General features: G+C 35.6%; 1 protein-coding gene across 1 annotated transcript in view; it reads right to left on the bottom strand.

Annotated features, from left to right (window-relative positions):
- LOC124614059 (laminin subunit alpha) overlaps positions 1–15,870 on the bottom strand; it is a 402,758-nt gene that overhangs the window by 260,134 nt on the left and 126,754 nt on the right. The window contains exons 3-12 of the mRNA XM_047142894.1: positions 12,620–12,747; positions 12,430–12,538; positions 10,807–10,977; positions 10,480–10,693; positions 7,538–7,747; positions 7,062–7,334; positions 5,653–5,790; positions 4,362–4,634; positions 3,666–3,800; positions 1,118–1,282 (exon numbers count right to left, since the gene is read on the bottom strand). Coding sequence (XP_046998850.1) covers positions 1,118–1,282; positions 3,666–3,800; positions 4,362–4,634; positions 5,653–5,790; positions 7,062–7,334; positions 7,538–7,747; positions 10,480–10,693; positions 10,807–10,977; positions 12,430–12,538; positions 12,620–12,717 — 1,786 coding nt within the window. The 5' untranslated portion in view covers positions 12,718–12,747. The remainder of the gene's footprint in view (positions 1–1,117; positions 1,283–3,665; positions 3,801–4,361; positions 4,635–5,652; positions 5,791–7,061; positions 7,335–7,537; positions 7,748–10,479; positions 10,694–10,806; positions 10,978–12,429; positions 12,539–12,619; positions 12,748–15,870) is intronic.

Raw genomic sequence — 15,870 nt, 5'->3', positions numbered from 1 at the left:
GCAGACATCTGTGCACCTCCACCGGCCATGGCCAGCACTATCCAGAATCATGCCCATGGAGATCAATGTTGCGCCGCCACTGCAGAGATTATCTCCACCAGTTGCGGCCAGTACTGTCCAGAGTGGTGCCCACAGAGATGGTGCTCATGGAGGTGGACATTGTGCTACCACTGTTGCTGCCATCACCAACATCAACATCTGTCCTTCAGCCTGTGCCGATGTCTGTGGAGAAACTGCCACCGAACGCCCATCATGCCACCCCAGAAGATCCCCTTGCTTTTGCCTGTGTTATTTGTAAATCGCAACATGGATACCAGTGCACAGACAGGGAACTGCCATCAGCTGTCATTCTACTCTGTATCTTCTCATCTACATCCACAATCAGTTCTTTCTTCTTCCATCGCTATGTGACACATCACTATACAACAATGGTGTGGAGGTTTGTGGGGGAGGATGTGGTGTCATCTAAAAATCGGAGTGCCATGGCAAGGTTGGTACCTTGCTATGAAGTGGTAAGTAAGCACAGTCGCTGCTGGATGCAGTGATGAATGAGCAGTGTCAGTGTAGAAACGCCCACAAGAATTTCCACAGGTCACCACATCAGCATGCTTACTCAAGTCTGAGGGCAGTGCTGCTCAGCCTAGTCTGCAATCATTGCTGAAGATGACAGAGTTGTCTCTCTACCGAGACAGCAGTTCGATAGTTGTATTAAACAGAGCTCTGCATAAATGTTTATTGGCAGTTGTACTCTGTAAGGAGAGATTAGTGTTTTGTTCTATATCAAGTGATACACTAATGTTCAGTGACAGTAATAAATAACCATGACACTCCTGTGGACATGGATTGTTACGAAGTTAAGTATTTCATTTTCTTCTAGTTGCAATAAAGTAGTCTAATATTTTATTCGTTTCAGTATCATCATGGCCTCCTCCAGGAGTATAGCTAAGAAACACCACTGTGCCGACAAGTGATATTTTGTCCATTACAACAATAAAGTATGTGGAAAATGTTGCATTATCATTAAAAATAACAACTCTGCTAGATGGAGCAAGATAACAGCTACAATGATTAAAATAGTAAGCTTAAGTCAGAAGTTAATGAAGTGAAATATAATTACTTTCACAGCCATCTGGATTTGAAGCCTGCAGATTCCAAAAAAGAGGTCGGCACTCATTACAGATCCTTCCTTGGACTCTATCCTTGCACTGGCAGAGTTCCCCTGGAGGAACAGACCCGCAGCCAGCGAAAGTTTCCACAACCCCAGCAGGATCACAGTTGCACTCTGGAAAAAATTTAAGAAGTAATAAATTATAGAAAATGTAGTTTATTCATATTTTACACAATACTTACAAAGTCATGTCTGACAATACAATCAAGCTTTCACAGAAATTATCAGAATCATTTAACAGTGCTCAGCCTGCATATACCTCATATCTCGAAAACGACAGTGTGACTGCTCATTTCTCTTCAATACAAGGGTTACTCTTAACTGGTTTGCACAATGTCAGACAAAAGCCCCACAGCTGTGGGCATATCTACCACTCTTATACGGTGGTTAAACATCACCTCCACCATATCATATTTTGTTCAAATTTTGTGTGTACATTTGTTAAGTTCTGAAATGGAGATATGCACATTTCTAGCCCACAAATTTCTATACAGTGTAAGTAGAGCCTCTTAAGTGATGTCCATAACAATGTAAAAATGCAACATTTCAAAAATTTTGGCCACTCTTGAAATGTTGTGGGTTAAAGAATAACTGTTTTAAAGATGCAAAACTTGGAAATATGATTGAACAATTTGCATTGTAAACATTATGTAATTACACATCACTTCATTCAAAATTTTGTTCCATGTGGCAATCAAAGTCGTCAACAAATTTTCTCACTACAACACTCTTCGCAGTTTCTTAGATAGTAGTTTGTTTATAAAACCTGCAAGCTTTACCACTTTTGCATATATAGGTTGTGACATGGGGCTGAATGTGGCTAATAAAATTGTGGACTTTCAAACTTGCTTCACACTTTTTGTTGATCAATATATGAAAAAGCATTCCTTCCTCTACAAAATATACATTTTATGATTGCTTTTTCCCCCAAAAACTCTACAATTGTCCAGTAAGGTTCCCAACCAAATTACAATCTTAGAGCTTATGTTCTAAGATCATGCTAACTGTTGGAAAGAAGTAGTACATGCATGCACAAATTTAGTATGCTGTTAAAGAAAAATGAGATGTAAAGGTTATTCTGTAATTTTTCTTCTTTTATAAACTGGCTGATACAAGATAAAAACAATGGTAGCTAATAACTTAAATCAAAGTTTATTTCTGCAGATGATTCTTCTTATTGTTGCTTTGAAAATCTGGTAGATTCAGCAAGAGAAACAGACATCCCAAAATGTGCTTCTGATAAGCTGGATGATCAACTAGCCATTTGCTTATCTAAAATTATAGGGAAAAGGCTGTAAACTGCAAATGGAACTGTAGTTGAGTCATTATGGTTCAATGATGTATCGACGGTCTGCCTTTATCATGAAGCAATTTTGCTGACAGAACTTAAATCTGTTCAAAGATAACTTTTGAAGAAAAATATTGACAGATAACTGAAATTCTGGAAATCAGCTACAAAACTTCAGCAAACAAAGTTTAATTGGGCAAAAGGAATTTAATTCAGCACTCTGGGAGATGATTAAGAATTATCACTTCATTTCCTTTTGTTTAGGACCTTTTTATGGTGAACCCTGTATGGCTTTTAACTGACTGCATCCCAGATGAGCGGCACTGCATCAATGTGATTATGCTTGGATGTCTATAAGTACCGGGTTGAGCTATTTAAGCACCTCTCCTCTTATTATCCATATACAATGTGCACATAGAAATGAACAATGGTTGGCATTTGCTTCTGAAGAGCTGAGGCTTAGTTTTGTGCAATGAACCAGTACAAGCATGTGAGATGTCAGAGACTTTTAGAAAATTACAAGTACTTATACCAAACTAACTGGATTGTTTCTAAACTGCAGTTATATCCTGGATCGAGCTAGTTTATAACCAACTGAGATTTGGAAGTAGCTAAGATATTCTATAAAATTTCCTTGTTGTTTAATACTCGGTTTCATTTAAACTTTAATTTTATCTTTGGCAACATTTCCGTTAATATAAAACCAGTGAAAAAAGAGGTTAGATTATGAAGGTACTATATTACAGTGACTGGTTTAGGCCTATACTTAGGCAATCTTCAGACAGCATCATCAGCTGAAGCTGATGATGTGTACAACAGACAGTTGACCTCAGTCACTAAAACTTTGACAGTTTCAGCGAATGAGACCAGCTGACCTTTGTACATATAATCATCTTCAGCTGATGGTGGTTTCTGAAGATAGCCTAAGTATAGGCCAAAACTGGTCATTTTAATAAAGTACCATTGTGAACTAGACCGTTTTTTTAGTGATTTTATATAGGTTACAAGATCTCTGCTCCCAGCAAATGTTACCAAAAAATTTTAATCACTTAACATGCCTTATAAAAATTAAAACAAACATCAAAATATAAAATACATCATTTGGTCAACAGTAATCCACAAGACATACTTAACTGTATCCATGTTGAATTCTTTCATTTTCTTTGCTGTACATTGAATAAAGTTGCAAATTATTAAGAGCATCCATACCTTCACAAATGGGAAAGTTGTAGAATCCTTCCTTGCACTGGTCACAATGATTTCCATCAAAATTGCTCTTACACTGACATTTGCCATCATTATCACAAGATATACCAATGGACCCTTGAGGATCACAGTCACAGCCTGAAATATGTAAATCAATTTATTAACTGGAGAAATATGACTGATGCATTCATAGATTTACAATGTACAGTCTAGTGCATTACACTTTTCTGAGATTTTACCCACATACTGACACATGGTAAGTTTTTTTTTTTTTTTTTTGTGTTCAGTCAGACTGGTAGTTATATTTTTACAAACAATATTTAGATGCTAACACAGTTATTCTTTTACAGATACTGTGATTGATAACCATAGAAAGGTAACTAGATTGGTTGTCTAACAAATGTGAAATCATCAATGAAAATATATGACTGATGCTGCTGTACGATTCTGCAGAACCTTAGATAGATAGATTAAAAATGACTACTGCTAAATGGATTTTAAGGAGTTTTTTTTCACATGATTATTTAAATTATTACATCAATATGCAATAGTCATTGCAGACTGCTTTATATATGTGTTACATATAGAATACTGAAGAAAGAAGAAATTATTGGAACATAACACATGACATAATCACGCTTTTTACATGTACAACCAAATGTGACAGATTATGAAAGAAAAAGGTAGGTTATTACTCACTGAGACATTCAGGATATTGATAATGTCCAGGACTGCACTGATTACATGTTCTCCCTGAGAAATTTATTAAACAACTACATCTTCCAGAGGCATCACACACAGTTGACGAGCTGCCAACTTCACTGCAACTGCAAGGTCGACAATCTGGGTAGCCATAGTAGCCAGGCACACATCTGTCACAACGCTCACCCCCATATCCTTCTCGGCATAAACACTGGCCTGTTTCCTTGCTGCACACACCAGGAAGTGTACCCCGAATATCACAATTACAATCTGTAAAAAAATACATAACAAAATAAATTACCTGCTTAACATTAATTAAATGTTACACTATCGTTTTTAATGTGCTGCTGTAGAAAACTGATTCAGCAAAAGCGTTATACAATGATTTGCTATTTTACAAAAACCAACTTGTAATTTTGCAATAGAGAACAAGATTCATAAACCAGGAGCTATTTGACAAAATACCATTAAAACACCACTATTTTCATGATAAAGAAATTATGTACGGCACACATTATTTTAAATTTTGATAATGTGAATTACATTGTGACTTATGGGTGTGATATTTTAGGATGACATTTATCTATCTTTTTGAGAATTCTCTGGGTACTCTACATAAAAAGCTGAATTTCTGAATGTAATAATTTTAACGTTATAACATTTCATGAACAGTTTGTTACAGAAGACACCCACATTGGCTGTGCAAAGAATGTAATTCAAAGAATGTAAATATGCATTGCTACCACAAATACAGAACTTCTGGGTTAATATTTAGTTAAAATCAGTACACCAAATATACAAAGTTGTATTCCAATTTCTAAAACTGTATACAATCATGAATACCATTAGTTAACTTCTGCAAATTACACAACAAAATATTCTCACAAAAGAGCTAAACAATGACTTGCAGAGTGTACTGTAAATGTCTCTGTAGATAACAGATTAGTCTGGCAGTGGTCACGGGAGTATGTGTTTGTGTGTCCATGTGGTTGTGTGCTTACTTTTGCCAGAAAAAGAGCTAGTGCTCAAAAGTTAGTGTGAATGCTGTTTTCTCTTACATGTTTCTGTGCTCCCTACATCAATTTGCAGTAGGTGAGAGGTTGGCTTTCCCTTATTTTATGTATTGCTCCATCTAATATTAGACAATTTGTAATTTCAATACAATACAGTAGCTATAATTCAGGTCTAAGAATAAGGAATACCAAATTTTTAAAATACATGTTTAGAGAATGATAACATTTGTGAATCAACAATGTCCTAACAAAACAAATTACAAATAATAACTTACATCTACATTCTGGATAATGTGAATAACCGTCTTGGCATTCTGAGCAAGTTCTTCCGCCATAATTGTTCTTGCAGAAACACTGTCCGGAGGAAACATCACATTTATCACTCGTGGAACCCTCAGGATTACAGTCACAAGCTAAAAAAAGTTCATTCACATTAATTTATTTCTCTGTTTTCAGCAAACAATTAAAATATCACATTCTTATGGAAAACATATTACTGATGTTTAGAAGCATGTGTTATCACTGTAAACAGTCCCCTTGTATAACTACAAATTTAATGTAATTTGAGAGGTTAGACCAGGTTTACACAAAGATTGAAAACTAAACTCCCATACAACAAAATAATGGTTGAGTCTTTACATGTATCCAGTGCTTTTTTTCTAAAAGAAAGTTTGAGGGTACTCCAACATTGGATATAATGCAGCAAAAATTACTTATAACTGAAGCATGGGATACCACCCATCCGCTTTTAGCCATGACGGTCATCTACATGTAAAAAAAAAAAGTATCAGACTCTTTGGTTGACTTTAACAGCTCAAATGAAGCATGCGATACCAAGAAACACTCAAACATACAAGAGAATGTGGTATCGAACACTTCAGTTTACATCACCTCAAATGAAGCATGTGATTCCCATCAACCCCTGAACAATAAAGGTTTACAGTTTCACTTTCGTCATCCACTGATGTTGAACTTACTGGCTTTTCCCTCGCACATGAATTATTGACAATTTTTGGTTTTTTAGATGCAGGAGAACAAGTAAAATAGTTTGTTAGTTTTCTGCTCATCTCTCACCTCCAACTTAACTTACAAGTTGCAACAAAAGACAGGACACACTGTAAAACTTTGCACAACTGTCAAGAACGGAACAGCAAACGCAAACGCAAACGAATAAAGAACAACAAAACAAAGATTGCAATGAATCGCGAAGGATCGTGGTAGTGGGACCGTAGAGACACCTAGCAATAGCTCGGCGTTTGAGCGTACGCATATCCGTTTAGCACTACCATCGCCTACTATTAGCAGGCCAGGGCACTACATGCTTGTCGAACTGGCTGCCAGAGATTCAGTTGTCGAGAACAGTTGCCGCAGCTTCAAAATGCTTGAAACAGTCAATGACATCACTTTTCCCACCAAAATCTGCACTGCTATCGTTCATAATGCAATTACCAGCACAAAAAAATGAAATAAAAAATTTACTTCCATGAAATAAATCTTTGGCACTCTTTCAAGTTCTCAACTTTGTAAAAAAATTACTTTGTCAACAAAAAAGTTTAGGGGTACGTGTCCCCCAGCGTTCCTCCAGAAAAACAGCACTGCATGTATCACTTTATTACGTTTTATGAACTAAAGCTAGATACTTATGTACTTTAATGCTTTATGTTAGTATTTGTTCATATATTACCGAGACATTCAGGGAAGTTGTAAAAGCCTTCTTCACATTCAGTGCAGAACTTTCCACGATAGTTGGCCTTGCATGGACATAGCCCATTAGTAGGTTCACAATGAAAGCCTCTTGTTCCATTTAAATGGCATTCACATGGTTTGCAGTCAGGATAGCCATAATATCCAAAACTGCAACTATCACAATTTGGTGGTGTGAATTCTGGTCGACATTCACACTGTCCTGAGCCTTCTGCACAGTTTCCAGTTGCATAGAAGTAATCACATTGACAGGCTGCAAATAATTACATTCATTGTATCAATGTCTTTAAAAGAGTGATGTGTGTCTTAAGATTTAAATTTATATACTTGAGCTACATCTTATTTGGTGTTCACAAAATTTCTGTTTAATTTATTTTGATACAGATAACAAATGTTCTAAGTATTTTTTTGTCTTATCGTCACAATTTCTGTAGTGCACTATCAGTTTTTACTCACGCTGGCAAACATCAGTTTCATTAAGCATTTTGCCATAGGGACGGTAAAATCCAGGCTTGCATTGGTTACAGTTGATTCCTTCAGTGTTGTCACGGCAATTTTTGCAAACACCTCCACCTTCATAATTTCCATGAATATCCAACGATAATCCTTTGGCATCCACTTCAGGATCATATTCACATTCTTCAGTATGTCCAAAGCAGTTACATGCTATAAAGCAAGAAACAATTTTAGGTCAGATAAGTAAATTATTTTATAAGAATTATATCACAGTAACAAAAGTACAAAATGTACAACACAGCACCCAGAGATAGTGGCCATGTGTGCATGAGTTGTGCTTGTGAGAATCTGATCACGTGTGTGTTTTCTACTTCTGACAAAGGCCCTTTGGCTGAAAACTTAGTAGCTGTCTTTTCACTGTACCCGTCTGCAATTCAATGCCTTCACTATGTGGCAAGTAGCAATCTACCCCTTTCATAATATTGTTGTTATTCTATCCTGGACTTTCCATTGTACAAATCTACAAAATAAAATTGAATGCTATAAAATATATTTCCAACGATGATGTGTTATGGTGTAAAAGATTCCAGGAAGGAATAAACTTTGACTGTAGATCGTTCCGTCTCAAAATTCAGTTATAACTACAATACATCTCTTAAAAGCAAACGTCAGTGGGTTACTGAAGATAAATATAGTTGAAAAATGTATTATATAGATCATGTATATAAACTATTGTCCAACTGCTTTCAGAACAGCAGAACATGCTTCCTGAAAACCCTTTACACGTAAGTCCAACACCTAGATTTTTGGCAGTCTACAACTAAACTTTCCAAGTTTGAGCCCGAGTCCAGCACACTGTTTTAATCTCTCAGGAAATTTCAAACAATTCACTAGTACACAATTTCAAAATATCAGGAAGAAAGCCATTTATTTTGAAGTATAGGAGAAAAAAGGAGCAATTCACACAACAGTTCAAAAAATCTGCCTGGTATCCCAAATCATATGGACAGTGCTGGTGGCTAGAGTAAGAATGCATTACCAGGAATCAAGATAATTTCAGATCTTTGATTTTTATGTGTTTACTATGAATTACATGTCTCAGTCTCTAAAGTGAGAGGGCATCTTATATGTTACTGGTGATACTGAATCCATAAAACGAACAAAGAGAACACTTTTTGTATCTTCAAACAGAGTTGTTATGATTTTACACACAGATTCTGTCTGTTTGAATTTTGCTAGATGAGGGGAAATTGAATGATGCCAATCAATGGACTGCTTTTAAGACACTCATGTTTCATCCATCTCAAAGCATAGAAACATTCCTCTGCACACCTAAAGTACCTGCAAAAAAAGCACAAGCATATGTTTTCCTTGTGTTTCACGAACATTTGCCAACATGATTGGTATCCATTTTGTATCGTTTCCCAGAACTTGGTTTCTATGTAGCACCTTTGTGAAAAGTTGCCCACAATATCCCTGGAAATTATATACAAAGCTCAGTAAAAATGATGTTTTTCCAGCACTTTTTCATTCACATGCTCAACAATGTCACATACTATACAAGACAAAGAATACCACACACTAAATAACTGAGGTAATGCAAGGAATAACCTGTGAGATGTTAAATAATCTGAGAAGCTTTGTAAGTCTCCCCAACAGATTACCTGAAGGATTCCTTACAATGAAAGAATGATATCTGTCACACATGTGCACATAATGGGAGGGTTTTGAGAATGACAAAACTCAATAGCAACATCCAGCCTAATTTATTGCAGAAAGTCTCACCACTACATAACCATTAGATATGAAAGTAGAGCTTCCATGTTGTATTCCATCCAATATCCAGTGTCAATGTTACCCATGCCATTAAAATGGAAGCATTTCTATGTATCTGTGATTTACAATTCGAAAGCAAGTTTGAGAGTGAATCATTGTTCTTAGCATGGGTTTGCAATTTTGGGTTATTCCCCTTCTGTGGCCACAATATTTATCTTTGGTTCACTTAATTCAAACAGGAAGTGAATTGGCTTGAAGACCAAAGTCAGAACATGTACACAGCAACTAGCACAAATGAAGACGGTGTGTTCTGTTCTGAGAATGACAGAATTTCTGATGAACTATTGGGATTACACAAGTGTCTTCATATTAAGAAGGTTTGATGCTGATGAGTACCTTGCCACATAAACCAGAAACAGAAGGCTCAGTTTTTACAGTACCAACATATGATTCATAAGTTTGATAGTGAAAAGTAAATTTTCATACTCATCACCAAAACTACTGATGACATATGACTGTACCAACTGTACCTTGATACTATTCAGGAATCACGGATTTGAATTTTCCCAAACAAAGACTCCAGAAGAACAGAGAAAGCAAGAATGTTGGAGAGAAGAATGCTGTGCACTTTCCTCACTGGAATTAAGCACATCATCACAATCACAAGGTAGAACAATAACTGCAGATTAAGAAGGTGGTGAATGCCTTCATAAGCTTCTCATGAAAATACAAGAGAAATAAGCAAAAAATTGGCAAACATGGGTCACACTGGGTTCTTGTTGAAGCAAAAGAGTTTGTGGTGGAGACATGATACCATCCCATTCTGAATCTAGTTTACAACCCAGATCTGGATCTATGGGATCTCTTTTTCTTCCCAAAAAAGAAATAATCATAAGCCGGCACTGTTCTGAGCCCTTGGGAGTAATTTCATTGGTACTAAATGTTTGTAACAATTCTCTCAGTAAGGCACATCATGACACCTTGAACCAATACACACATCTTGAATGTGAGCACTCTGAAGAGACATAAACATAACTTTTTGGAGAAGTAGGTATTCTTTCACATCCTCAAAAATTTAGCAATGGCACTTGTAACCACTGTTAAGACCAACGTAAACACTGAAACGAAATGACATTATGTGTAGGGCATCTAATCTCTTGACTTACGTTCACAGACAAAAGGTTTGAAGCTTTTTGACTGGCGCCACGCCTTTTGCTCAAATCCTTTACAACAAGTATCACAATTTGCTCCACATGTATTGTGTTGACAGCGACACAGCAGCTTGTATGGATCATTTGGATCAGTTATATCACAAGTATCAGCATGTCCATTGCACACACAACGTCCACCAATACTGATGTCTTTAATGGAGTAAAAGTACTGAAAAAAATGCACATGTGTTAAATCTTACATCAAATATTTAGTCACAGTAATACAAATGCATTTGTGTATGTTGAATTCTAGGATTTTAAAATTTTTGTGAAAAATCTCACCCTTCTGGTAACAGTTGGATCTTGCCGAGCAATTGACATGAGATGTCCTAGGAATGTTTTTGTGCGTAACAGGCGCAGTCTGACGTTAGTTGCTCGAGTCCATTCTTGTAGAATTGTAGAGTTGAAGAAATCATTTGCAGATGGTCGGTTATTTAGTAGGGAAACTACAATCTACAACAGCATCAAGATCAGAAATAACACATAAAAATTTCAAGACTTCAAAGATATATCATTAAATGTACAATGATAAATTTTCCATAAAAGAATGATAATCGATAGAGTCTATTAAGTATGCCAACAACATTTAAAAGAATGCTACATTATTTCTCATCTAACGTAAAGTTTGTGGAACTGATGGCTCTGTTCCTGATACATGATAGACTGACGTGAATCATTTACTCAAGGCTCCACCTTTAAAACCAGAAGCTTGACAAACAGAGCCTCAAACAAATCCATAAATTTAAAAATATATTGTCACTCAATTAATTTATAAGTGCAATAATCTTAATTTTTGTCTATAGAATCTTCTCCTCCTCTCAAACGAATCTGATTCAATTTAAATCCAGTTCCGACATGAAACAACAACCTGTTAAACATAACTTCGTATATACAAAATTCAGATTAGTTAACGGTCTATTTGGCTACATTAACTGCTTTTAATCCTTAAGCACTACAAAATGCGAGAGTCCAAACAATGAATTGAGGCACTGAGAACGACAAAAAGTTTTTAGAAAAATTGATATTTATAAAAATCAACTTTATAGACAAACCACCAGCCTCATAGGTCTGAATAATTTTTTAATCAAGTCTCAGCATCCTACATTTCCTTTGAAAAAAATCATATACCCAACTTATGTTTGAAATATTAATTAATATTCAAGATTATGTATTTATTATTACCATATTTTACAGATTAGAAGACATACTTTCTACCTCTAAAAATTGTTTTCAAAATTCATGTGCATCTTACGTGCAAAATTAACATAAAAATTTGTTTGATTTAAAATTCCCTGTGAATAGTGAATGAATGAGAGAGAGAGAGAGAGAGAGAGAGAGAGAGAGAGTTTGTGTATGTGTGGGGGGGTGGGGGGGGCACATGGTGTAATGCAACTATTACATTTTTTAATTACTCCTTGTGTTGTTATCCACAACCTATCACTCCCAGGCAAGTTAGTAGTTGCCTCTCTTCATTTTTTGTTTGTTGGTCAACTGAGGTATACACTTCTACTATTTCTGAGAATGTATACCTCTATTACAGAGGCTAAGCTGTTTTGGGTGATTAGTGTGAATGGTTACCTTTTTGGATCACTAATATATGTATCTGCTTTGTTTTTAACACTATTATTGTTTCTAAATGAAGAGAATTTATGTGGAACTGTATTACTGTTTCAAATAAAGGGAAATAAACAGTGTATACAGGTTTTCAGTAGGATCTTGTTTTCTGGAAATGAATTTCATTACCATTGTCCTAAAAACTAAACACATCAAAAGAAAGCTTTTACGATCTGTTGTCACAGTGATGTTGAAAGTGATTCTAGGTAGTTACAATTCAGATGAACAAATTTAATTATGAACTTATGAACAAAAGAGGAAAGAGATGTAACCAGAAAATCATTAACTTACCTCACCACCTTCAAGTGGAACAACTTTTGAATACTGTGTTTCACAAATTACAGAGTCATCCCTAGTGATAGACTGCACACTTTCTGGGCCAAAATACCTCTCACATTCACTGCAAATAATTAAAGAATGAGATAATGTTTTGTTATTATTTGTACACCGATTCAAACTCATCAACAAAATTCCAGCTCACCCAATAGAATCTGCAAAATACTGCCATGGCTGATACGTCTCACCATTATCAAGGGATCTTTCGAGGACCCATATTCCGGGACGAGGTGAGTTTGCCATTTTGATAAAAACGTATGCAACATGAAATTCCTGTAAGCAAATAAAATTGCGTGTTAAAAGTGTTCAACACTTTTTTATACCCTACAAGGTTGTTGTCAGTTGTTGTCATATCTCTATAATAGGCATAACAGGAAGTTTCTCTTTACACTGTGATCTGTAAACCTCATCCTGGAGGGGAACTTTCAGTGATGTGGAATGTCTTATCAAAAGGCAGGAATGACCACTGCAGGTTACTTTTGTAAACTATACTGAAAACAAATTATGACTAGTGCTAATCTAGTGATAATTGTGGGAACAACAGATTAGTTACTTTGAAAAAAGCCATTACTCTGCCTCATCAACTTCTCAGCTGCAGTTTTCATCCAATACTTCAAACAAAACTTTTATGTAACTTTTCACAGAAAAATATCAGCTGTCCACATACCTAAACAGCTAACATCGGTTTAATACAGACTTTAGAATTAAGTAGAATTCTGAGTATCCTTATTAATTAGGGTGGTGGAAGAGTCTACCACCATAAAGAAACACAAATACATGGTGCGAACTAAGACCACTAGGTCCTGGTTCTTGTGTGTCCATAACGGCCTCACTAATTATGGTCCATTTCTGAAGGCTCGAATCTACTGAAGCATGGTGAACAGCAACAATGATTTGAAAATAGAGGACATAGCTGAGCCATAAACTGAGCAGCCACAATCAAGGCAGGAGCCTTGTACAAATTGGGTAGACATGTTTTATCTGCTCCCCATGACATGTGGCTGAGGAATTTAAATACATTAAATGTCTTTCGGTCTTTGGCCTCTATATTATTCAGGTGCAGTAACCATATCAATCTCTCATCAAATACGAGTACCAGAAATCTCACTGAACTTTTAAAATTGAGAACAGTGACCCTCATTGTAAGACTGGTTAGGTTAAAAGGAAACAAGACTGATGAGATCTTATCACTTTTGTTGAAGAGAGTGCCATCATAACCAGAACAGTTATTGCATTTCAATTACCAAATTCTTCTTCTGGTTTCTTTAACAACTGATTTGGCAAAACAAGTGTCTGGTAGTGGAGATTGCAATGACTGTCCAAGTAAGTCTAATAAACTGGTTGTTGAAGGTACATTTTTTGACCTGTGTTCTCCTATTATCTGGGAGTTATCATTTGTCTTACGGAATTTGTACTTTAGTGTCTAATAATACTCCGAACGTCCTTTGCTTTATTCTTGGAATTTTGAATTTTTTTGCACATGATACCTGGCATTTACCTTTTTGTTGACACAGTGAAGAATTTTGTATACTTTTTATAGTGAATGTTTCAGTCTTGACCTGAGTTAATTCTCTGCATTAAATAATGTTCTCTCTTTGTCGTATGAGATACATGGATCACAGATGTTAGCAACTCTTTTCATCAGTATTCACTGTAATTGTGTCTCTGAAAACTGGATTCATAATATTCAGAGTGTGTTGTCCAAATGATTCATATCAGACGATTTACACAAAATCTTTGAATTCGTAGTCGATATAATGACAGTGAACTTAGGCATGAATTTACTTACACAGAAAAACCTGTATGATCATTTTACATCTTGCTCAGTTAACTGTCCACAAATCTGAATAAAGCAAGAGGTTTCAGCTGCATTTTCCTCAAATAGTAAAATTATACAATGGTGCCTCTAACTGTAGCTAATCAGGATCAAAGTCAAGTAGGGCTTACAACAGATACAAATTAGAAAATAAAGAACTTCTATAACTTGAAGAAAGAAAGATAATGGGGACATGGAATCATATAATGTAGATGTGGTGGAAGTGTGGAAACATTTCTTTAAACACCATATACACCAAGAGAAATTCAACATCAGCCCCCTTCCCCCCAAAAACCATCAGCATCTTTGTCAGTTCTCCTCCAGTGATTTCACTATCAACAATAGGAGTCACAGCAAGTAGTTATTTAGATGATCGATGTTTTATGACCACAATGTCTAGCTATGATTAAAGTTACTCTGGTATGTTATTTGGTAATTAATAACAGCACTGTAAAACAACAACTTTTTTAATGTTAAGTTACGACAAGATGACAATTGCATGCAGGATTCAAGGCATATGACTAGTGTAAAGTGAAGAACATCAACTGATTTACAAAACCAGCACATTTTCTAGCTAAACGTATTTGTAAATATTATATACTCAAATACACATCTGCAAATTGGAAAGTGCTGTCACAAGCAAAATGATTTAAGCAATTTTTAAAATTGAAATAGCATTAATTCCGTAATCAAACTACGTTGAATTTTTTATTTACTATGATGAATTTTTACATTTTTCATCTAAACTTTTAATATCAGAATAGAACATTTCAGTAAATAATGAAAATATAATATCAGTTATATCAATATACATTTGGTGTATTTATGAATTAAACAGCAGGGCAATTATGATCACTGGCAGCAATGATTCATTTGTTCCCTTAAGAGTGTTACTCTATGGGCAGACCTACTCTACACTCAATACTTTTAATAGCTCTTTAGCTGTATTATTAGATTGCTCAACTGAATAAACTATCATAAATTATCTCATCATGCCATGATGTCTTAAGCTATCTGTAAACATTGTAATTTACTGCAGCTTCATAAAAGAAAACATATGCCAGTACGACTTAATGCTGGTTTTCTATTTTGTGCTTTTAGCACTGATGAACAGACTACTGTAATCTATAAAACGAATACCTTTCGTTCCTATTTTCAAGAAAGCTAGAACTTTTTCAACTACAGTACACTACCAGAGATTCTGTTAATGTGTTAGTGCTACATACAGAAGGAAGCAAGACTTTACGGTGGATTCTTCCACTACATTACAATATTTGCGATTTTATAGGGAAGTCAAATACCGAAGCTCTTCAGTCACATTGTTGGGCTCTGTAGTTGGGTTCGCTTAAGACATTGTTTCTGAAGACTTCGTGACAATTGCATGAAATTTATTTGATTTACTTGGTAATTTTCAGTTATCTGCGGAAGAAAATATTATGGTGCCATCAAAATGTTATCACGTTAATGAACAGCAAGACCTGTACATGATCGACAATGCTAGTCGAATTTCACTATCAACTGCAATGTTTCCTAGCAAATTCCTTATCTGTATTACTAAACGGCTAACCCGGGTCACGGTC

This window comes from Schistocerca americana, chromosome 4 (assembly GCF_021461395.2).
Source record: "Schistocerca americana isolate TAMUIC-IGC-003095 chromosome 4, iqSchAmer2.1, whole genome shotgun sequence".
NCBI lineage: Eukaryota > Metazoa > Arthropoda > Insecta > Orthoptera > Acrididae > Schistocerca > Schistocerca americana.
This window is presented reverse-complemented; position numbering and strand designations above follow the sequence as displayed.